General features: G+C 47.7%; 1 protein-coding gene across 3 annotated transcripts in view; it reads right to left on the reverse strand.

Moving 5' to 3' along the window:
* The window catches only part of Armc9 (armadillo repeat containing 9), a 133424-nt gene that overhangs the window by 27033 nt on the left and 83320 nt on the right, over window positions 1-23071 (reverse strand). For all 3 annotated transcript variants that reach the window (XM_026786155.1, XM_005361765.3, XM_026786154.1), the window contains one exon: window positions 5713-5817. In XM_026786155.1, coding sequence (XP_026641956.1) covers window positions 5713-5817 — 105 coding nt within the window. The remainder of the gene's footprint in view (window positions 1-5712; window positions 5818-23071) is intronic.

A 23071-nucleotide genomic window follows, 5' to 3' on the forward strand; every position in this document is an offset into this window, starting at 1 on the left:
TCTTGTATGTATGTATGTATGTATGTATGTATGTATCTATCTATCTATCTATCTATCTATCTATCTATCTATCTATCTATCTTGTATGTATGTATCCATCCATCCATCCATCCATCCATCCATCCATCCATCCATCCATCTATCTCAGCACACATAAAAACAACCTGGAACAGCAGACTCTTAGCTGACTACTATCCACTCCCTCACTTATTACTGATGACACAGTATCATGTCTAGTTAAAAAGAATTCATCTTCTCAGACTCTCTTGCAGCTCGGGGTCCCCTTCTTGACTTACAGTTTATGACAGTAGCTGTCAGCCATCTCATGAACAAGAGACAGCCAACATGTAATTGACAACACTGAGACAGAGGCATAGAGCCGATGAGACCCAACCTTCCTAGTGATGTGTGCACATGGTCTTTTTTTTTTAGATCTGCAAGAGTAGAAACATTTGACAACAATCAGTTACTGCTGCTACCTGTCTATTTGTCTATTTTGGCTCCCTTGTCTCCTCCCCTTATGTCACTTGATGCTGCAATGACCAAGTAATTTTTCAGTTTGCCAAAGACACACTGGGCTGAGCAGAGGTTGCATTTAATTAATTTGAGCTTAGTAGGAAAATTTTATGATTCACGGTCACACAAGGCCAAACACTTAGCTCTTCTAGTGTAGGGATTTACTATGTGGCCAGAGTATTATCAGGCTTCAGTGTGCAAAGAAACATGGAATGTCTGTCTCACGGGTGAAGAGTGGCAGAGTATCATTTCAGAACAGGCCACTTTGGCAGACAGGTTATTACGAGCTAAAGACACTTGAAACAGAGCAGATATAAGAATGGTCACTGACTTCCCTGCTATTTTCCATAGAAATAAGAGATAAAAACTTCATGTGAGAGCTGACTTTCCTGTATCAGGAGAAGACACATTCTTGGTTGGGACGTCAAGGGCTAAGAGAATTCTGTTTAAACACACCTTGTAAAAATATTTCTTGTCAGCTTTTATCTCTCAGTAGAAAACATTACAAACACACCCTAATGCATATTTTAAAAATTATATTTTGTGAATATAAAATAACAACTCTGCTGTAAAGGGAATAATTTATTCTGTGCCAAATATTAATAACCATAGCTCAGGAGCACAAATCCAAGCCAGCCTGAAAGGGGGACATGAGCTTTCACACCAAAAGAGAATAAAGCCATGATTCAAAGGAGAGAGAGGAAGGGAGGGAGGGAGGGAGGGAGAGAAAGAGAGAGAGAGAGAGAGAGAGAGAGAGAGAGAGAGAGAGAGAGCGAGAGCGCCTACCAAAAGGTAGGGAGGAAGACTAACAAGGCGTGGCAGAAAGGGCTTTTCTATTGGCTTCAGACACTATCTTTATCATGGATGAGGTCTTTCCTATGGGAATCAGATATCGTCTCCACCACATTCTTGGCTTTAGGGTCCCTTCCTGGAGACTAGAGAGCTGTGCTAAGCCACACACTCCAAGTTTCACTGAGTAGTCAAGAGGATGTCAGCTGAGACACAGAGGTTGGTGGTAAGTAGCTGTTCAGAGGAAGTAAAGGTCACTAGAGGGGGGCTTTGAGGAGGCTCCCCTCCTCCCTCCGTCTCCTGTGTTCAGGTCAGGATGTAGCTCTCAGCTGCTGCCCCAGCACCATGCCTGCATGCCTGTCACCATGCTCCCTGCCACAGGAATCATGGACTAACCTGACACCATAAGCAAGCTTTCTTTTGTAAGTATCTTTAGTCAGAGTGTCTCTTTATAGCAACAGAACAGTAATTAAGACACAAGGTATGTTTGTACAGAATTCTTTTGTTTAACCAGAATGGGCAATCACCATGCTGGATGTGACCATTGCCATTCTCTTGTAAGCTTGGAAGACTAACTCACTCTCCTACCCAGCATTTGGTGTAGAGGCTGTGAGTTCTGATACACAGCTCTCTGGAGCTAGGGGAAGCATCACGGCTCAGCAGAGCAGGTACCTGGAGACAACTCCCTTTCAGGTCTGGGCATCTTGGCAAGGTGTCCCAGTTGTACCTTGTCTTTCCCCCACCCTAAGTACCTGTGCTGGTTTTAAAAATCAGTAGTAGTTCCAGATATGCCGGAGACTTCAGGCAGGTCTCAGGGAATTCTGTGCTCTGTAGCTTCTGTGTGGATCTCTATCAGGAGCAGTTCACCTGCTTGGTGTCTTCTTCTGTGTGGATCACTTGCTCAGTGTCTTCTTCTGTGTGGATCTCTATCTATCAGGAGCAGTTCACCTGCTCGGTGTCTTCTTCTGTGTGGATCTCCATCAGGAGCAGATCACCTGCTCGGTGTCTTCTTCTGTGTGGATCTCCATCAGGAGCAGTTCTAGCTGCTCGGTGTCTTCTTTTGTAAATTCCATGAAGGCAACTGCGGCGCCTTGACCTTCATTGCCATTCTGCTAGGTAGGGGAAATGGTCTTCAAGACTAAGGCTATGAATCTAGTTTTCTGAGGAAGTGTTCAAAACCAAATATCTTCAGACTCAGCCTGCTAGGTCCTGCCGAAAGCCCCAAGCCATAACTTCCAGACACAAACCCTTTCCAGAGAAATGCCAGTGACCCTTGGTCAGTGAGATGTCCCCACAGCCTCATGGCCCCCAGCTGGCTGATGCAGGCTAGCCAGGGCCAGGGCAGGCCTTGAAGCTGGGTTCTGCTTCTAGTCTAGCCCTCTGCTTCCTGACAGAACAGCAGGAATGAGCCATGTCACAAGTTCCTGCTGCCATGGACCAAGTCGCAGTGGCTACCAGACATTCCCCCTCATGTCAAGATGGACCGTATCCCCTGAACTGTGAGCCAAAACAAACCTTCACTCCCTTGAGCTGCTCTGTCAGCTGCTTGGTCACAGTAAAAGTCACTAGTACAGTTGAGTTTCCCTCATTTGGCATCTGCAGTTGTGAGATGTGACATCCTTTTATGCACCATGAGTGCAAAGGGCAAGACAAGGCCTCACTTTTAAGACTCCTGGCCCAGAATGCACAGGCTGCAGGCTGGCAGCTTCAGGTAACAGGTCTGGGTGAAGAAGAGCAGCTAAGGGTGATTTTATGAATGATGGAAGCATGAGGAATGTGCATGCACCCTTGGTGACTGTGGCTCTGTTGCAAACTGAGCTGTGAATACATTTAAATAAAGATGTTTTCATGATGAATTCCTGAGCTGGCCTGGGGTTAGGGGCTCAAAAGGCCTCCAAAAAATACATGCCTGCTCTGACCCTGGTACCTGTGAACATGACTTTATTTGCAAAAAGAATTTTTGCAGATACAATTAAGGATCTCTGAAATCATGAAGGCCATTGAAGATGGAGGCAGAGACCAGAGTGATGTGGCCACAAGCTGAGGATCACCTGGGGCCACCATGTGCTGGAAGAATCAAGCAAGGTTTCCCCTTCAGAGCTTCGGGGGTAGGCCAGCCCTGCCAACACCTGGAGCTTGGACGTCTGCCCTCCAAAACCATGACAGAAAACATTTCTGCTTTAAGGCAGTCAGTTGTGGTCCTTTGTTCCCACAGCCATGGGAAAAGGATGCCCTTGGTCTTCACCTCCACATAAGCAGTTCTTTCTGTCCTCACTCTGACTGCTCACTGCTCCACACATGGTAATGGACACCAGTGAGATAAGCAAGAGTGTTTAGAACTTTCCTGTGGGATCCCAAACCATTCCCTCCAGAGTTAAAGGGACAGCCATGCACTGGGGAGGCTCTGAGTGTGGACTGTGGTGGCTACTGAAAGCTGCCTTTCGCACTCCACCAGTACCTTCAGCCAAACCGGCAGTCCTAGGATGGTCTGCCTCAGGTTCTGTTTAAAACTGTCAGTATATCGTCATAAGATCTCACGCACAGTAGTATACTATGTAGAGGGGCCAACAAAATTAACTGAGGTTGTGTTTCAGCTTTTGTCTGACAAAATCACAATTAATCCCTTTGCTGGCATTAGGGCACTGTGGAGTTGGAGACACAGACATAGGTGTTATGCCCTGTCTTGCAGAGGAGCCCCACACACTGGCTTCTTCTGGTCACTGGCTTCTGAAGCATAGGATCTTCTGAAGTAGAGACTCTTCTGAAGTAGAGACTCTGAAGAATCATGTCTTCTCTTGGAGAAGTCAGCATGCTCCCCAAGGGAAACAAAAGTCTAGTAACAGTTCAGGACTGCTGCCAGCAACTTGGAGCCCCTGGCTGGTCCCCTCCTGACCTCTGCGAGCATCACTGTACTGATCAAGCAGGAACGGAGCGAGTCTCCACAGCCAGTGGGGCTCTTCTGGTCCATGATACATTCTGAGGACAACAGAGGGTACTGTCCAGCAGACCTTTCCCTAACTGGGTGGCAGTAGCTTGCCTTCCTCCAGTTTTCTTCAACCACTTCTTTCTCTTCTTTCATTCTTGCCCCCCCCCCAGTTCATTTTTCACAAAGTAGCCAGAGTGTGAGTCTAAGTGAATATGTTTTATTTACTTATTTATATTTTGGTAAAATATTTTTGAGATAGCGTCTCATATATCCTAAGCAGGCCTCAAAATCACATGCAATTGAAGATGACTTTGAACTTCTTGCTTCCACCTCCTTTGTGCTGGGATTACAAGAATGTGGTGTTTAGAATGGAACCCAAGGCTTCATGCATGCTAGGGAGGCACTCTACCAAATGAGAACATCCCCAGACTCTGTTGGATATAAATCAACTGAGTCCTTCCTCTATTCTCACTCCTGTCTTAGTGGTGTGGGAAGTCCTTCTGTCTATGTGTTGCTTTATTGGTTAATGAATAAAGCTGTTTGGCCAGTGGCTTAGCAGAATAGAGATAGGTAGAAAAACTAAACTGAATGCTGGGAGAAAGAAGGCTGAGTCAACGAGAAGCCATGTAGCCACCGCTGGAGACAGATGCCTCCCCTGGAGCCCACTGGACCTTGCCAGTAGTCCACAAGCCTCATGGTAAAATATAAAATAATAGAAATGGGTTAATTTAAGGATGTAAGAGCTAGCCAAGAAGAGCCAGAGCTAATAGGCCAAGCAGTGATTTAATTAATACAGTTTCTGTGTGGTTATTTTGAGTCTGGGTGGCCGGGAACGAATGAATGGCCTTTGACTATATCTTAGTTAGGGTTTCTATCGCTATGAAGAGACACCATAACCATGGTAACTCTTATAAAGGAAAACACTTAACTGTGGTGGCTCACTTACAGCTTTAATTCAGTTCATTATCATTATGGTGAGAAGAATGGCAGTGTGCAGGCAGACATGGTGCTGGAGAAGGAGCTGAGAGTCCTATATCTTGCAGGCAACAGGAAGTTGGCTGAGACACTGGGTGGTATCCTGAGCATAGGAAACATTCCTCCAATATGTCCATACCCCCTCCAACAAAGCCACACCTCCTAATAGTGCCACTCCCTATAGGCGCATGGGGGCCAATTACATTCAAACTACCAGACCATGGAAATGAAAAGACTGAGCTGGGATGACCATCGCTGTGGGTGACACAGCAGACATGGTGAAGACTTCTGGCAGTTCCTTTCGTTCCTACTTCTCCCCATCTCCATACACCAGCAGGTCTATCTCTGACAGATCTCCAAGGCACTTCAGGCCCACTGAGAGCAACTGGCTAACATGGACCTTTTCATAACCCAGGCCCCACTGAACCCTGTGTTACTGAAGGCATTAAATTATGCCTGTCCTTCTGCCCCTCCTGTTCCAGGACACCTCTGGCATGTGCACTTACGCCCAGGTATTCTGTGGTTAGAAGCTTCTCGCCTGAGAGTTCTCCAAGCTGGGGCTGGATCAGTTCATCTTTGTCTAGGTCAGCTTCCATGATGTCATGATCCTCCTGTTTCAAAAGAGATGGGGTGAGAGTTCTGGACAGTCACCCAGCCACAGCACCCCCAGAGTGTGCAGATAGCTGCTGGGAAATGCGGACCCAGAAGCTATCTGTCCCTTGCTCACCATCCCTCCATAAAGAAGAGGGGCAGAGCTGACAACCCCTGAGGAAGTTGGGCTCCCAGGAAGTTCTTCCGTGGCTATGGCAGGCCTCACAGCAGGGAGAGGTCTATCTCTGAGAGGTCAATGGATCAAATGAAAGGCCAAACATAGATTGGATCACAGACAACTGGGAAATATTTGCACACACACGTGCCTTATAGGTGGTACACAACAAGCTTGCTCTCTAGTGTCTGCAGGGCATATGAAGACTCTGCACTTTGGTCTCAGTCACTAAAATAAGACAGTGGGCCTGGAGAGACTGCCCAATGGTCAAGTGCTTGCTGTGTAAGCACGAGGAGCTGTGTTCAAACCTTAGCACCTACATACCAAGCTGGGTATAGTTCTGCATATGCTATAACCCAGTGTTGTAGGAAGGAAGAGAGCAGAGACAGAGAGTTGCTAGGGCTTGCTGGCTACTTTGAGCAGAGACAAAGAAAGGAGAGCTCCAGGTTTAGGGAGAGACTCTGCCTCAAAGGAATGAAGGTAAGAGTGAAAAAGACATCCATTGCCCTCCTCTAGCCTCTGTACATGCACATGGGCATACGTGCTCACACATGTATGCTCCAGCAGACACACACACACACACACACACACACACACACACACATACACACACACACACACACACACACACAGAGCGAGATAACAGAACGCACATAACTGTTTGGGAAAGGTTGCAGTAAAATGCGCACACCATGGTGGCTCTGTAGTCTACCACTCTCATGAGTCAACCAGTGGCAAAGGAGATTTCCCTGCCAAGTGCAAGAGAAGCTGTCACTGGAGTGCAGGAAGATGAGACGTCAATAGGACTGGCCAAACAATGCATGGCTGATTCAGCGAAGGAACTCCTAACTCCAGGGAGTAATCAATGCAGCATCCAGTTGACAATGAGAATTTCAATGATTAGACACACAACAGACAGACAACAGTGCAACTCAGCAAACAGAGAAGGTGGCTTTGCTTCTGGGAAAAGGTGGTGGACATACCTCCCCTTGTCCTGTTATCAAGAAAACCCTGGATGCTACATATACAACAAACACACAAGACCCTGGAAGGTGCAGACTAGCTAGGAGTGACATCTGTCAGACTTGGTGCCCAAGAAGCCAGCAACCAGAATGCCAATGGGGAAGACAAGTTCCTCTGAAGCTACATTAAAGGGGAACAAACACTAAGAGTTTAGACATGCTTTAGAAAATAATGACCTTAATGAAACGTTCTGACCAATGTCCAACCTTGCCAGCAAAGGCCTCTGATTCCTGGGCTTCTGCTCTCCAAGACTGATGAAACATCTACATCTCCAGGTGGTGAGCCAGAGAAAGCCAAGCAGAGGGGCATTTCATCTGTGCTGGGCACTGCAGAGTCCCCTACTGCCCAGTAAGTAGATCCAGATGGAACAAAGGCTGCCACTCCCATGTGATAGCAAATTGGTGTCTCTTTGCTGGCATAGTATTGAGGCCAGTGGCAAATAATAATGAGGCAATCCTATCCTTTCTTGTCGAGGGTATTAGTGGAAGCCTAGGAGGGAATCTGGACCATCTACCTATGGCTGCAGAAATAATGGGGGTCATCCATCTGTAACTCAGTGAGGTCCAAAGGTTGGCCACCCTTGCTGCAAGGCTCAAGGTTTGGTGTTGAGTCTGTCCTCAAGTGGTACTGAAATCACTTGCTTTATGTCTGGTCCCTATAAATCAAACAGGGTGAGGATGGAGGGGCAGGGCCTTGCGACAAGGCTACCTCAGAGACACATAAGCCCCACAGAGGCGTTTCTGTCAGCCTGTCCCCGTCCCGGGCCACTGATTGTGGAGTTGTCTTCCACTCCGGCAGGTTCTTGTTTGTTTGCTTCAGCCAAACCATCAGGTAGAGGAAAGCGGATGGTGTGGGTCACCCCGGGCAGACCGAGTTTCTGGCAAGTTCTGTTCAATAGCACCTGTGAACCTTGGACTTCCTAGTCAAGTTTGCTTGTTGCTTGTGTCTCACGATGACTTTAAAATAAATGCCCAGCAGGAAGGTAGGTGGTTCCTTCATGAGTTCAAGGCCAGCCTGGGCTAATAGTGAGATCCCCCATCACACAACAACACACAAACAGACAAAAAAATTCAGTCAAGATTTAACTCTTTGTCAGGTGTGGGGCATATGTCTTACGTGCCAGCAAATGAGAGGGCTGAGGAAGCACAACAGGCTAAGACAGTCTAAAAGGAGGCTAGCAGAGGGGGAGGACCCCAATTGTCAGAGCTACTATGCAGCCAGAGTAATCCAGACTGTGTGTTTCTGGCAGAGCGATAGGCAGATTTAATGAAACAGACCTATACAAATGTTCCTAACTGGCTTCTTTCTTTCCTTTCTTTCTTTCTTTCTTTCTTTCTTTCTTTCTTTCTTTCTTTCTTTCTTTCCTTCCTTCCTTCCTTCCTTTCTTTCTCCCCCCCTCTTCCTCCCTCCCTCCCTCCCCCCCCCTCCCCCCTCTCTCTCCCTCCCCCCCTCTCTCTTTTTTTCTTTCTTTGGAGTCTGGAATCTTCCCATGATGCCCAGCAGTCTTGAACTCTTGGGTTCAAGTGATCCTACTGAGACTACAAGTCTAAGTCATTGTACCTGACTAGAGTCCAACCAGTTTTGACAAAAGAACACTGTAAGACTTGGTAAATAGTAACCACACTGCCTGGGGACAAGGAAGAAAATGTCCTTATGTATTCAGTACAAACGCAGATTTCCCCATGAGTACCTTTGACCTCTGATTGGCTGGATCCTCTGGTACAGAATCTGTGGACACTAAGGGCTGACTGACGACATCACTAGGCTGTGTATGAACAGGGGAAGTGACACAGCCATCTCTGATGAGAATGACAGCTGCCTGACAAAGATCCAGCAAACTGAGCCACATAATGGCTGCCAAGACACCCATGGTTTTCATCTCCACTTCTTACAAACTTGGGGGACTTTTACTATTTGTACAATTTGGGAATACTGGATTGATGGAAAAGTTCTCATCAATCATTTGGGCCTTTCCCCAGAAAAGTCCTGAACATACTACCCCTCCCGATTTTAGGGAAATAGCCTTATGTACCTTAAGGTCTTCCTTATGCCTTGGAGGTTGTGATACACATAAAGAAGCCAGAGGTCTCTTTATGAGGCTATGAAATAGTCTTGAAACATCTGTCCCTGTACTTTCTTAGGAACAAGATAATCAAAACAAAGCAAACTTAAAAAGGTCAACAAGATTCAGTGGGCTGGAAGAGTTGGCCATTGGCCAGATTGCAAGCCTCTTCCCACTGTGCACTCAGACAATTACGTGGCATAGACAGCAACAAAGTTAGGTTAGCTGAAGTTACCTCTGCCCTATGCAGAGACTTTAACTGTTGGGTAAGGAATGATGTAGAAAGATGGCAAAAACAATGAGATGTCAGGACCTCCTTTTCTTAGAAAAGTCAGGACACAGAGCCACCATGGTGTCCTATGACAAAGGAACAACAGAATGCCAGGATTAGACATAAACCAATTCTATACAGATAAAATGTGAACATTGTATTATGCCAGAATTTGAATAATAACTGCTTGAGGATTTCTCTTGGGCACTCTGACCATTAAGAGCTAACTACACTGCTGGGGACACGGCCACCTGCCCAGGCTGCCTTGGAGACTTGGTTTTGGTCCTAGTGTCCTTGTAGTCACAAGAGTTACCAGCCTAAGAACAGGCTGTCATATGCCTCTAGATTCATAAAAACTGGGTTATGGGATTAATGAATAAAATGATAACTGTCTATTAATGATGTCAAAATTTGAGGGGAAATGATAATTCTGTTCTGTCATAGTTTATTAATGATGAATAAAAGATGAGCAAGAGGAAGTGAAACACATGTCCAAAGCCAAAAATGCTATGATCTATGTTTTAGAACAACATGGAATCTATCCCTGCTTACTAAATTCTGTATAAATAAAGAAGCGCTCTGGCTACCAGTCAGTCAGGCTGCAAGGTTCTCTTGACCATGATGTCTGGCTCACTCCATTCCTCGTCGACTCCTTCCATCCCTTCTGGACCTGTCAACCTAGGGCTGGCTCCTGGCGGGGAAGTATGTGGACACCAAGGGCTGACTGAAGGTATCACTAGGCTGTGCAGGGGAATTCTGTGGAACCTTCCACGTCAGATGACCTTCCACGTCAGATGTCCTCTGTAGGTTAAGTCACAAAGAGCAGTATGAAGTGGCCTGGACCTGCAGTGACTGGGACGTCAGCTGCAGACGGAGGGAGCTGGTTGGTGCTGAGAACGAGCAAGGCATGGTGGTGACCAAGTGTGGCACAGTCTTTGAGGGGAGCCCCAAGCTACCTCAAAACAAAGTCTTCAAGTCAGCCCAGGCAGATTGCCACGTCCCGGGCAGTGTACGGTTAACTCCCAATGGTCAGAGTGCCCAAGAAATGGCCTCAGGCCACCTGGCACCTGCGTCCCTGCCACCGATTCCTTGGACACCCAACGGCATGTCTGGATTTAGTTCCCTTGGGTTTCCCCAAAGGAAGAGGAAGCACTGCTCTGAAAATGTGGGTACCCTGTGTTTCTTTGAAGTCATTTTTTGGTTGTTGGTGTTATGGTTTAAATATGAAATGTCCCCCACAGGCTCATGCATCGGGGGCTCGAACCTTACACTGAAGATGCTATTTGGAGAGGTTCTGGGAACTTTAGAGAGTGGGGCCTAGTTGGAGGGAGGCGGTCACTGGAATGTGCTCTGGGGGTGATGCCATGCTCTGGCCTTCCTCGCTGTTTTCTGAAGCCATGAGGAAAGCAGCCGCTGCCACGCACTCCCATATTGATAATACTCTGCGGCACCTCAGCCCAGAGCAATGGAAACTCTGACACCACGAGCCAAAGCAAATCCCCACCTTCTTTCTGTTACTGACTGACTGGTCTTTGTGGATCAGATTACAGGTAAATAATCAGTTCCTAAAGCAGCTAAGGGTCATATGTGGGCCTGGGGCTGGGCTGGAGCCCGAGGACCCCGTAGTGAGGCCGCCTGACCTGAACTGTCTGTGCTGCAGGTGCTGTCTGCCTGGCATTGCTAGAGACGTCAGCCAGGGAGGAGCTAACTGAAGAGCAGGGGATTTTGCTTTCCCAGGCAGTCTCTAAGGGCAGGTCAGAGGCACGGCCGAGGCAGGTGGACACAACCCCATCAGCTTCCATTTGACCTTACTGAGTGGATGCTCACTTATTCAAGACCCTCACCTCAGACATCTTCAGCACTTTATTCCTGAGTGGGGCGCCCTCTGATCTACCCCTCTGATTGGGAAACTCAGGCCTGGAGAGCGAGGAGCACAGAGTGACAGTCTAGCCTTGAGTGTGACCTTCAGCTTGGTCAGGCCCTTTCTGTCTAGGGTTTTCTAACTCAGCCCATAGGGTTCTGTGGGGAAAGCCTGTTTCTGAGGATGCACAGTGGGAACTGCCCAGGTCCCTTTAAGCACCAGGTCCCTGGTGTCTGGCTGTAACTGCTCCACAGGGCACAGTGAGGAAAGGGAGGGAGGGCCAAGTCTGTAGTCTGGACTCCACAGGTTCATTCTCCTCTTTTCCTTGCTTTTGTCTAACAACAGGTTGAGGATCCATTTGTCTAGCCCAGAAAGCAGGCTCTCGTCATTGCTGTGAGGTTTGTCCAGGCCCAGTCTTTACAGTGAGGGCAGCTACATGCACCAGAGGAGCCGTCATCCTGAAATTTCCCTTGGAGTTCCCCAAAGGTAATGCTATCTACAAACCTCGAGCCTGGGGTCACCTCTGGGGGGGGGGAATTTATGGTGCTTGGCTCGGAGTTGAGTTTACAAAAATAGCAACACCTCAGGGATCAAATAGCACGTGCATATTATGTGATTATTTCAGGAAAGTGACTGCTCCTTGGGAACCAAGGCAGCGGGCTCTGCGGTCTGCTGAGTGGCAGGCATGCGGGCCAGGTAGTATTTCACCTCCTCTCCAGGGAGCACGCCGTGGAGGCCTCAGCTGGAAATGGGCATGTGAATCACGGTTTCATGAGGTATTGGTGACACACTACTTCCCTGCCAAGAGGGAAAATGAAACACTCAGGAACAACAAAAGTCCACATTTCGTGTCAAAGACAAAGAAACCCAATGGCTGACCTCAGCCAATACCTGCAGAAGTATTGCTTTACCAGGGACAAGAAGAACACATGTAAGACCCATTTACCTGCAAATCGACCTATATGAATCCATACCTGCCAGTGGCACCCCTTAACTGCAATGACCGCAAAGTGAGCTAGTAAGAGAGGCACTTAAATATTCGGCCAGTTTTGGTTTTTTAAAACTAACAAGTTAAAAGCTTTTTTAAAAATTGGAAGTATTTTAAAAACTTTATGTGTGTGCATATGTGTGTGTGTGCATTCATGCACATGCATGTGCCTGTGCAGCCTCCTTGAGCTGGAATCTCATGTGGGTGTGAACCGTCCTGCCTAGTGTGAGCACTGGGCACTCAGTTTGAGTCCTCTGTTAAGAGCGACACGCATTCTCACTGAGCCATCTCTCCAGTTTCCCCTCCCCCCTTTCAGGATAGGGTTCCACCAGCATAGCTGGCCTGATCCTTCCGCTTCCATATCCCAGGTGCTGGGATTATAGGCATGGACCGCCATACCTGGTGTACATGGTGCTGGGGTTTGCACTCATGGCTTTGTGTTCACTACATAAACATTCTACTAACTGAAACACTTCTTCAACCACGTTCACTGCTGCTCTATTCATAATAGCCAGAGATGGGAAACAATCTAGACGCCTGACAATGGATGGATAAATAAAGAAAGTGGAACATGGCTCAGCCAAAGAAAAATGAAATTTGAAGGTAAATGGATGGAACTAGAAAGAAAATCATCCCGAGAGAGGTAACTCACACCCAGAAGGACAAGTTATGATCCATGCCTTGCTCAGCCATCATCAGAGAAGTTCCCTCATGTAGCAGATGGGAACAAATACACAGACCTACAGCCAGAAAACATACAGAGAAAGACCTTGAACACTGAGCACAAAAAGGGATGTATGTCTCCATCAAAAGTTCTTGCTCAGGACTCAGGGAGCCCTGCCAGAAGAGGAAGTGGAAAGTGTAAGAGCCAGCGGGGATGGAGGACCCCAAAGAAACAAGGCCTTCTGGACACGCAGGCAGGGGCATACACGAACTGACAGAGACTTAGGCAGGGCATGGGGTCTGCCCAGGTCCGCACCAGATGGAGCCCTAGAACTGAATGAGAAGTGGACAGATGCCCCAATCCCTAGCACAGAAGCCACTTGCAAATGAAAATTTAGTATTTTCCAAGGGAGTCTCACTGGAGAAACTCTTAAGGGTAGGCCCCATATCCAGTGATGGTCAACACAGAACGAACTCAGTGGCTTCTTTTTCCTTTCATGTTATATCAGGGCTTTTTTTTTTTAAGCCTTACATGTCCGTTGCACATTTAGTATGGCTTCCAGTTTATGTTGTTACGGTATCTGTGTGTGTGAACATGTGTGTCTGCTTTTACACGCATTTCTTGTGCTCTTTCTTTGGCTTTTTCTTGTTTAGTTGTTTTGTCCTATTTTGCTCTTTTTGTTTTGTTTTAGTTTATTATTATTCCTTAGAAGTCTATTTGTTTTCCAAGGACAGGAAGAAAGGCTGTGGCTCTGGATGGGGAGGAACGGGGAGATTAGAGGGAGGGGAAACCACAATCAGGATATATTGTATGAAAAAAATCTATTTTCCATTAACTAACAAAACCTATAGTTGACTGTGGTTCCAGCCACACTCTAAAGTTAGTGCTGGTGGAGAAGTCAGAGGCTGTGGGATGCAGAGGAACCCATCACGTGCTGGGAAACACAGGAGAAACATAGGGAAGCCTCTACAAGACACAGCGCCTGTGACAGCAAGCGACACGGGCTGCGTTTTTTGAGTGTCAAACAGCCGAAACTAGCTGGAGCGTGCAGTATGGTGGTGAGAGCCGGGCATTCAGCGAGGACTGCGGCTCAGGTGTGTGAGCACAGGCGGGGCACTGCCTCTCACAGGTGCAGTTCAAAAGGGAAGAGCAGTGGCCCCACGTGAGTGCTGGCCACTTTAGTGCCCAGTGGACACAAAGCATACCACCACCCCCAGGCTAGGTTTACTCTTGAGGTAAGTAAGAGGAAGGGCGCAGGAAACCATGTGCCCCCAATCCCATGCTTCAACATGGGTATGAAGTTTTCACAGTTGGAGAACAAAGCAAAGCCGTAATCAAGGCGCTTTCCAAACACAGTGGTGGGAATATTAGCAGGTGGGTTACAGCAACTTGGGGACGCCCCTGCCATGGGTCTTAGATGCCATCTGCTGGCATTCTTAGCTTGGGGGTGGTGGGAGCTGTGGGATCCTGTGGGAGCTGGAGCGCCAGCAGGATTCACCTGTTACTCATGGTGTTCCCTCAGACACAAAGACGGGCAACGAAAGAGGCTGAAGACAGCAGCAGATCATTTTGCTTTGGATCTGCAACATTCCAACCCTTCACAACCACGAAGTTCTAGTCAGTTAATCAGCTTGTGAAACCTTTAACACAGCTGTGGCTGCGTTCTGGAACTTGAGTTCACAGCCAGATGCACCACTGAGCTGGTTACCTGGTGGGTTTCTGAGTGACTCATGAATGCCCACGGAAGAGTGTTTAAAAAATCCATGTTGGGAAGGAAGGGACCAGTGAACAAGGAAATGCTTGGAGAATAAATGCCTCTTTAGGGTGGGTCTTAAATACCATTGTTGGAGGAATTTTACTAAAATTACTGCCTTTATGTTCTGAGGCAGAATGTACCAGGTTACTGGAGTGCAGTGATAACAATTACTCCAAGAATTAAGAATGCCTTAGGAAAAAAGAAAAAAAAGGCCCCTGAGCTGAGATGAATTGATGCTCTGAAACGAGGCTTCCCCACGGAGTCCGTGATCTTATGACACGACAAGATTCTTACCTGGGGCTTTAGATACATAATACTCCAGACAAACCAGATTCTAAGCAGCTGGCCTGAAAACAGAACTAGGGTTGACCACTAAATGCATTTGAAAACTCAGATTCCTCCAGATAGAGTGCAGGCAGGAGAATGGACTCGAGTGGTTTCCCTAAGACAAGTGAGAGTCTCAGGCATGAATTGAAAGAATTACAGACTTTGACGAGCGTCTGAACTTGAGACAGCTTCTCAGCAGGCTGAGCATAAGCCTAGCTCTTTGTAAACACATAGGAAAGCCCTCCACATGGGACAGCCTGCGAGGGTGGACCAAGGTGACCAGGCTCAGTGTTGTGTGCAGAGGGCCCTTCTCCATGTGTAGGAGCTCTCCTCCCGAGCCTGTGCCAAGGCCTGGGCTGTGAGCGGGCTCTGAATCCTAAAGGGCTCTCCCTGTGGTGCCCAGCTGCTGTAACATCAACTTCTTCATCTACGAAATGCTTCCGGCCTCGTGATGGCCAGTGAGACAACCGGACCAGCTCAATAAGTAGATATGGTTTCTACAATGACAAGGAGAAACCAGGAGACTAGCATCCCCTTTCTGACATCAAGTCTACTGCTTCAGCTGCTCCATTTGCTCAACCATCTCCTGAATTCTAACCAAAAAGGGGCAAGATAGGAGGTGCTGTTAATAATGCCATGGGAGAACAATGTATTTAATAGAGAGACTCCGAGGTGACATGGAGGCTTGACAGGACCGGAAGTGACTACAGCATAAGCTTCCATGAGGTCAGAGGGCAAGGAACTTGCTTTGGAGCAGCTCTGCAGAAACACCCATGGTGTAGACGAGAGGCAAGGGGCAGCATAACTCTTGCTCCTCATACAGGGAGACAATGCCCGGGGTCACTGGGCAGGTGTGCACTGTGGAAATCCCACATTCACCAGAGAGTCCTGACAGTCTTACTGAAGTATCCATGACCCATGTTTTCCTGTGAGGAAGCAAGGAGTTTGGGGAATGGGCAGCATGACTCCTGGCTGACTATTAAATTCTCCCTTGGTGTCGGATCAGAGAGCCGGTGAGACAGTACTTCGCCAGCACCTGCTGTCTGGGACACTCCTCAGATATCCTGAGAAACTACTGGACGACTACAGTGAACTACCCAGCTCCTGAAAGCAGAGCACAGCCAGGGTTGTTCCAGGCAGCTTGTACTAGACCAGGGGTTCTCAACCTGCTTAGCGCCGCCACCTTTAATAGAGTTCCTCATGCTGTGGTGACTTCAACCATAAAATTATTTTCGTTGCTACTTAACAACTGTAATTTTGCGATTATTATGAATCACGTTGCAAATATCTGGTACGTGGCCCCTGTGAAAGGGCTGTTGGATCCCTAAGGGGTCGCAACCCATATGCTGAGAACCATGGTATGAGCCTTTCTGTTATCACAAACCTCAGGGGCTTCCAGACCCTGCAGCGATTCCCACCTAGTCCCTGTGGCCTAGCACAAGGACCTCGGGCTCACTTGGTTAACTAGGACACACACCTGTGCCACCTCTGCTGGCGTTGTAACCTTAGGCTCAATACAAAGGAAAACCTCAGACACAGCGGAGCCCACCGGCAGCTGAGGGTCGGCAGGCTGAGCTGTGATGGCAGCCAGGCAGAGCGCTGGAAGCTCCTCCTTGCCTGACCACAATTCCTTTCCTTCCTTACCCCATATGAGTCCTGAGACAACGCAGGCTGTAAGCCTTGGTAGCAAGTATCTACACCCACCAAGCCATCTTGCCAGCCCATTAAAAAATTATTTACTTTAAAGACAATTTCCAGCTGAGCAGAGCAGAAGAAGCCCCAGCAGCTGACTGGAACAGGCTGGCATAGAGGGACTGAAGGAACAAATGCCCCAGAGACCAAGTCAGGGGGTCCCCACTCCCCAGCCTGGAGGAGGGGAAGGTGGGAAAACTGTCACCTTAGAATCGAAATGCTTCTCCCGCGGGAAGCATGTCCTTTTATATCAGCACAAATGTCATAAAGAAAGAACTGTGATATACTGTGAGTTCTAAAATAATATTCAGATGAACTTCAAAATTATCACAGAAAAAAATAAAGAAAAAAACTCTTCCTAGCTGACCAGTACATAAATAAGTCTTGCCTTGGAACAGCCAGGCTCCAAACAACTCCTTCCTTATTTAACCCCCCTCTCTGACTCTCCCTCCTCCTTCCCCCCCGTCGGGTGAACGTTGAGTGTACTATGCATGTCTGCATGTTTGTACATGTGTCTGCATGTTTGTGCATGTGTCTGCATGTTTGTACATGTGTCTGCATGTTTGTGCATGCATGCATGTGTCTTCTTTGATCACTTTGCACTTGCTGAACCTGAGCTCACCGACTCTGCGAGGCTACGCAGCCAGTTTGTCCCTGGTGTCACCTTCACCTGCAGCACTGTGGTTACAGGCAGGTGGTCACACCTGCCTGGCTTTAGTGTGGGTTCTTGGGATCTGAATTCTGATCCTCAGGCTTATGGAGCAAGCACTTTCTCTACTGAGCCATAATCCCCGCCCTTGTCCTGTCTTTAACCCATGAAGGAGGCAAAAACATCTCATCTGGCTGCTTCCTTTACCTGGCTCCATCCCTGTCTCCCATGGCTGGTTCTAAGATTGAGTAGACCACAGTTAGCATCCAGATATGGACCCCAGGCTGGCGCTTTACATGGGGTGTAGTGTTCTTTGAAGATCAAGTGTCCTCAGAGGCTAATGTATTGAATGCTTGGTCCCTAGCTAGTGGCATTATTTGGGGAGAGGGGCTTCTGGAAATGGTAAGGGTGGGAGCGAGTTGAAAGAAGCACACGGGGTGTGCTTCTGAAGGCAATGTCTGGGTCCTAGTCTCGTCACAGCTTTCTGTCTGCCATGAGGTGACAGGCTCACGTTCCCACCATGCTAACCATGAGCAAAAATGAATCCTCTAAGCTCTGGCAGGAGGCGTTTTGTGACAGTGACACAGCAACCAGGCACTGTTTGTCGGTGCTTGCACAGACCCTCGAAGAAAAGGGACGTCACAGAAAGGAAGACTGAGCCGAGTGAGGTGAGCCCACTTGTTCAAGGCCCTCATGGGGACAAGTGGTGGCAGGACTCGAGCCTGAGATGAGATGTCTTTCTTTGTACTTAGATTTGCTATTCACTGCCTTGACTTTCAGTGCATTAACCATGTGCCTGTCCGTTTCTAGGGTCTCAGGGGGTATGCAAGGGCTCTCAAGCTTGGCCCACATGTTCCCTGCTGCCCTGGGCTTGAGAAGAGGACAAAGACAGAAAGTTGATCAAATGACACAAGACAAGAATTTGACCCAAGACCCCAGTTAATCTGAAGCTATAAGCTGACCTGTTAGTAACATGTCCATCAGAGATCCAAACAGTAGCTGTAGCTTCAACCCCACCCCAGGGTGTTCAGCCTTCTGGACTAGAGTTCTGTGCAGCACCAGAAGGAGGAGTGGACACCATAATGTATAGGAAAGATGGGAGGGAGCAAGCACTTGTATAATGTATAGGAAAGATGGGAGGGAGCAAGCACTTTGCACACCATAGCCTACAGCCTGACTCACTGTCTAAAAACAGATCACTCTATCCCCATCTTACAATGGGAGAGCAAACCTAAGAATGTGTGTGGAAGTTAAGGTAGACGAGGGTCTTACTGGGTGTGTTCTGACCACAGATGGACATCTTACTGGGTGAGTTACAGAACACAGCATGTTTACAGAGGGATTGTATCAAAGGGTCCAGCCTCTTCAGAGAGCAATCTGGCAGGAACCAGTGAGGTTGAAACCATCATAGCACTTGAGTCAGTGACCTGAGGTCTGGAAAGCCCCTCCTTCACTGCACACATGCGCAAAGGAAGCTTTTGGCGATACTGAGCAAAACCCAGAAACAGAAAGGGAAACCGATGGCCTGCTGCTGTCTTTGGAGTATGTGTGTGAGTCTGCATGGGTTCAGGTGTGCTGGTGTGCAGACATGCACGGAAGCTTCAAGTAAACTTCAGGTGTCCTTCCTCAGGCACTGTCTGTCTTGGGTTTGGAGATGGGGCTACCCTCTCCTTGGCCTGCAGCTGGCCACGTAGTCTAGGACGTTCTACCTTAAAAAAATTATTTTTATTATTCTTACTTATGTGTGTGTATAGGCATAAGCACATTAGTGCAGGTACCTGTAGAGAAGTGGCGTTCCAGTGACATGAGCTGCCTGTGGTGGGTGCTGGGGATCAAACCCAGCCCTCTGGAAGAGCAGGACATGCTCTTAAATGCTGAGCCATCACTCCAGCTCCTGAATAACATTCTAAACTTTCCAGAATGTAGAGCAGCTGGAGAGATGGCTCTGTGGTTAAGACCACTGGCTGCTCTTTCAGAGGACTTGGATCCAATCCTTAGCACCAACATGGTGGGTCAAAACCATCTGAAGCTCTAGTTCCAGAGGATGTGATGCCCTCTTCCGACCTCCATGTGCATTGTACACACGGTACATAGACACACAGGGGAAGTCCTTCTGTATGTGTGTTGCTTTTATTGGTTAATGAATAAAGAAACTGCTTTGGGCCTATAGCAGGACAAACTAGAGCTAGGCGGGGAAAACTAAACTGAATGCTGGGAGGGTCGTAGAGATGCCATGGAGCCACCAGAGGGAAAAGATGCAAGTCACCAGCTAAAACCTTGCTGGTAGGCCATGCACATTGTGGTAAAATATAAAATAATAATAATGGGTTAACCAAAGACATAAGAGCTAACTAGCAATATGCTTAAGTGATTGGCCAAGCAGTGATTTCAATAATATAGTTTCTGAGTGGTTATTTTGAGTCTGGGCAGCTGGGAACGAACTAGTGGCCTCCTTCTACATGCATGAAGACAAAATAGCTACATACATAAAAATCAATACAAATTATTTAAAATTTAAAAATAGAATGTTCTGCATTTAAAAAATAAGCGATCAATCCCTGCATGGTCCATTCCCTGCTCTCAGAAGATGGTCTGTGGTCCACATGCATGGCAGACTAGGAAGGCAGGTGGACAGGAATCAAGAGAGTGAAGACAGGCTTAGGCCAGGATGTGGACAGAAGAGGAAATGAAAGGGAAGCTGCAAGTGCTTTCAGACAGATGAGTCACAGCTCTCGTCTTGTCTGGAGGACAGTGACAATAAGGAGGGAAAAGACATGGGTTCTTCGGCAGTTAGAGGAGCACGGAACAAGGCAAGGGACTCACCGAGCCCACAGCTCCACATGTGACACAGGTCACTCGGCAGACGCTGCATGCCAGGGTTAGACAGTGGGATGAGCATAGCCCTAGTTTGTAGCAGTCAGTAGTTGGTCCACTGAGAGAAACTGACCCATGCAAGGTGGTAGCAGCATGCAGGCGAGACTGTCGCAGAGGATGCCTGTCTTTACCCAAAGGCTTCCTCAATCTGGAAGTGAAGGAAGGCCACAAAGTTGCCTGGTCTCACTGCTCTGAGGCTCAGCTCAACCCCATGGAAAGTCCAGTAAATAAGTTTCTAAAACACCAGGAAGTTTTAACTTTTTTTGTAAATCAGAGAAGTTACTTCTCAGCTTCCTTCCTCTTTCAGAACAAATGCTGACTGCTGGGGCTTGAGAGATGATAGCTCACCAGTTAAGACCATTTGTTGTAGCCAAGTAGTGGTGGCTCACATCTTTAACCCCAGCACTCGGGAGGCAGAAGCAGGCGGATCTCTGTAAGTTCGAGGCCAGCCTGGTCTATAAGAGCTAGTTCCAGAATAGGCTCCAAAGCTACAGAGAAACCCTGTCTTGAAGGAAAAAAACAAAAAACAAAGAAAAAACAAAAGAACATTTGCTGTTCTTGAAGGGGAACCTAGTTGGTTTCCAGCACCCCACACAACAGCTCACAACTGTCTGTAGCTCTTGTCCCAGTACGTAACAATCTCTTCTAGTCCTCCGGGGCAGCAGGCATGCATGCACTGCACATATATGCAGGCAGACAAGACACCCATCTATACAAAATAAAACTAAGTCTTAAAAAAAAAAGAAGGAAAGAAAAAAGCCCAGCTAAGACAGGCAGTAGTGGCACAAGCCTTTAGTCCAGCACTCAGGAGACAGACAGGCAGATATCCGAGTTCGATACCAGTGTGAGCTGAACTCCGTGACAGCCAGGAAACCCTGTCTCAGAACAGACAACAAAAAAAGTCCAAACATGATGTTCTTCCCAAGTCCCTAGGTGACCTGGTTCCACGTCCCACTCTTTCCCGCTTCTCACTGTTCTAAAACACACTGGTATCCCACCGCTCCAGTAGTCTACCAGTCTGTGCTTTCCCGTCCAGCCTCCCTCTGCCTGCCGCAAGGGCCCTACGTCCTTCCTGCTCTGTAACTCCTCACTGCCCCACTCCTCCTGAGTCTACATCACTACGTGTGTGTCTGACTTCCCACTGTCTGCTTTGGTCGTTAGTTCTCACTAGGGCTCGGCAGCTTCTAATAAAACAATGTGGATACTCAACTCTCCTCTACAGAAACTGGGGACAAAACACTGGAAAACGAGGCTGGAGGGATGGGTCAGTGGGGTTAAGAGCACTGGCTGCCTTTCCAGGGACCCAGGTTTTGGTTCCCAGCACTGACACGGAGGTTCACAACCATGTGTAATTACAGTCCCAGGAGATAGGACATCCTCTTCTGGTCTCCACACTCACTGCATGAATGTGGTACACATAAGTTGGTGCAGGTAAAGCCTCACATAAATAAGATACATAAACAAATAAATAACAAGTTTGAAAACAGGTACCCTGCATGGGTGGACAATGTTTCCCCTTTCAAAGATATGGTTTATTAAACGAAAATCTTAGGGTCAACAGGATACCTTCTTATGAGTTCTTGGCCAAAAAGGCCCTAGGGTCCCCCAAACAACACACAATATTGCAATTGCTCTTCGCTGCTTGCCAGTATCAGTATTATATGTCTGAAATCACAACACCCTTTGGCTACAGGACATAGAGAAATCAAGCTAGAACTGACCGGAAAACTTCCTCCTGCTTGTTTGCTTCCATAGTGCCAGAAGGGGCTCTGCAAGCTGCTGGTGGAGAGCCATCAATAGTATTGCCCAGTGGAGAATCCTGGCAAGACGCGCTCACTGACGCCACAGTGGGATGACAGCGACGAGGGTACCAAGCCAGTACTTTTTTTCTGAGGCCTGTTCCACAGGAGGAGTCAAGCCTGGTACTGTAAACCTGGTCAAAATCCCATGGCTCAGGAAGTCACAGGCCTAGGGCAGCAGTGGGGAGTGGGGAAGGGATGGGGACCTATTATTGTTGTCTTGTTAAATTGACATGTTGCCAAATTGTCTTCTAAGTATTTCTGTTCATACACAAAGGTAAGTCCTGTCCCTGTCCTCAACCAGAGATGCTTCCCTGAGCCCTAGTCAGCAGCTGATGCAGATTCAACAAATCAAAGTGACAGCAGTAGGTGACCACTAAACCCAAATGGGACGTCTGAGCATCCTCCACCCCAATCAGGAACATCCTGGAAGAGGGGCAGGAAAGACTGTACGAGGCAGGGATGGGGAGGAATGCTGTAAAATTTCTTCTGACATGACACGGCCATGGCACTCACGTCACCACAGCCATGGGGATCTGCATACGGTCATGAGGTCGAGCCAGCATGAACAGTCAACAGTCCAGCAGGCATCTCTAATTGGACACACACACACACACACACACACACACACACACAGAAAGAGGAAGTGGAAAAGAAAGAAGGCACGTTAGGTGCCTGGGGGAAACTGGAGGTAGGTAGATAATGATACGTTGTTTACATGTGTAGAATTGTCAAAGAATAAATAAATGTCATTATTTAAAATGATAATATAATTCACATATTGACTATACTGTTATCCCAAAATACCTGTGCCAATAGGAAAACCCATATACTACTTTAAAAAAATTATATTAGGAGAGAAAAAAACATTTACTGTAAAGCATTGATTGACCTTTCTTGGTTTCCATGGGAATGATATCAGGCAAATATGGTTTGTCTATGCCTAGGAACCAAGAGGTGTCTTTGAGCCCTCACCTTGTTTTGAGCCAGCAGCTGTCTATTTCCATAGAAACCAGAGTGGAAACAAGGGCAGCAGCCATGAGTCAGTGTGCTGGGCGCTTCATCCCAGCCACGGTCTGGGAGCCCAGGGGCTGTGCTGCAGAAATACATGAACTCAGAAATGGAACGAGTAC

This window comes from Microtus ochrogaster, linkage group LG4, assembly GCF_000317375.1.
Source record: "Microtus ochrogaster isolate Prairie Vole_2 linkage group LG4, MicOch1.0, whole genome shotgun sequence".
In the NCBI taxonomy this organism is placed as follows: domain Eukaryota; kingdom Metazoa; phylum Chordata; class Mammalia; order Rodentia; family Cricetidae; genus Microtus; species Microtus ochrogaster.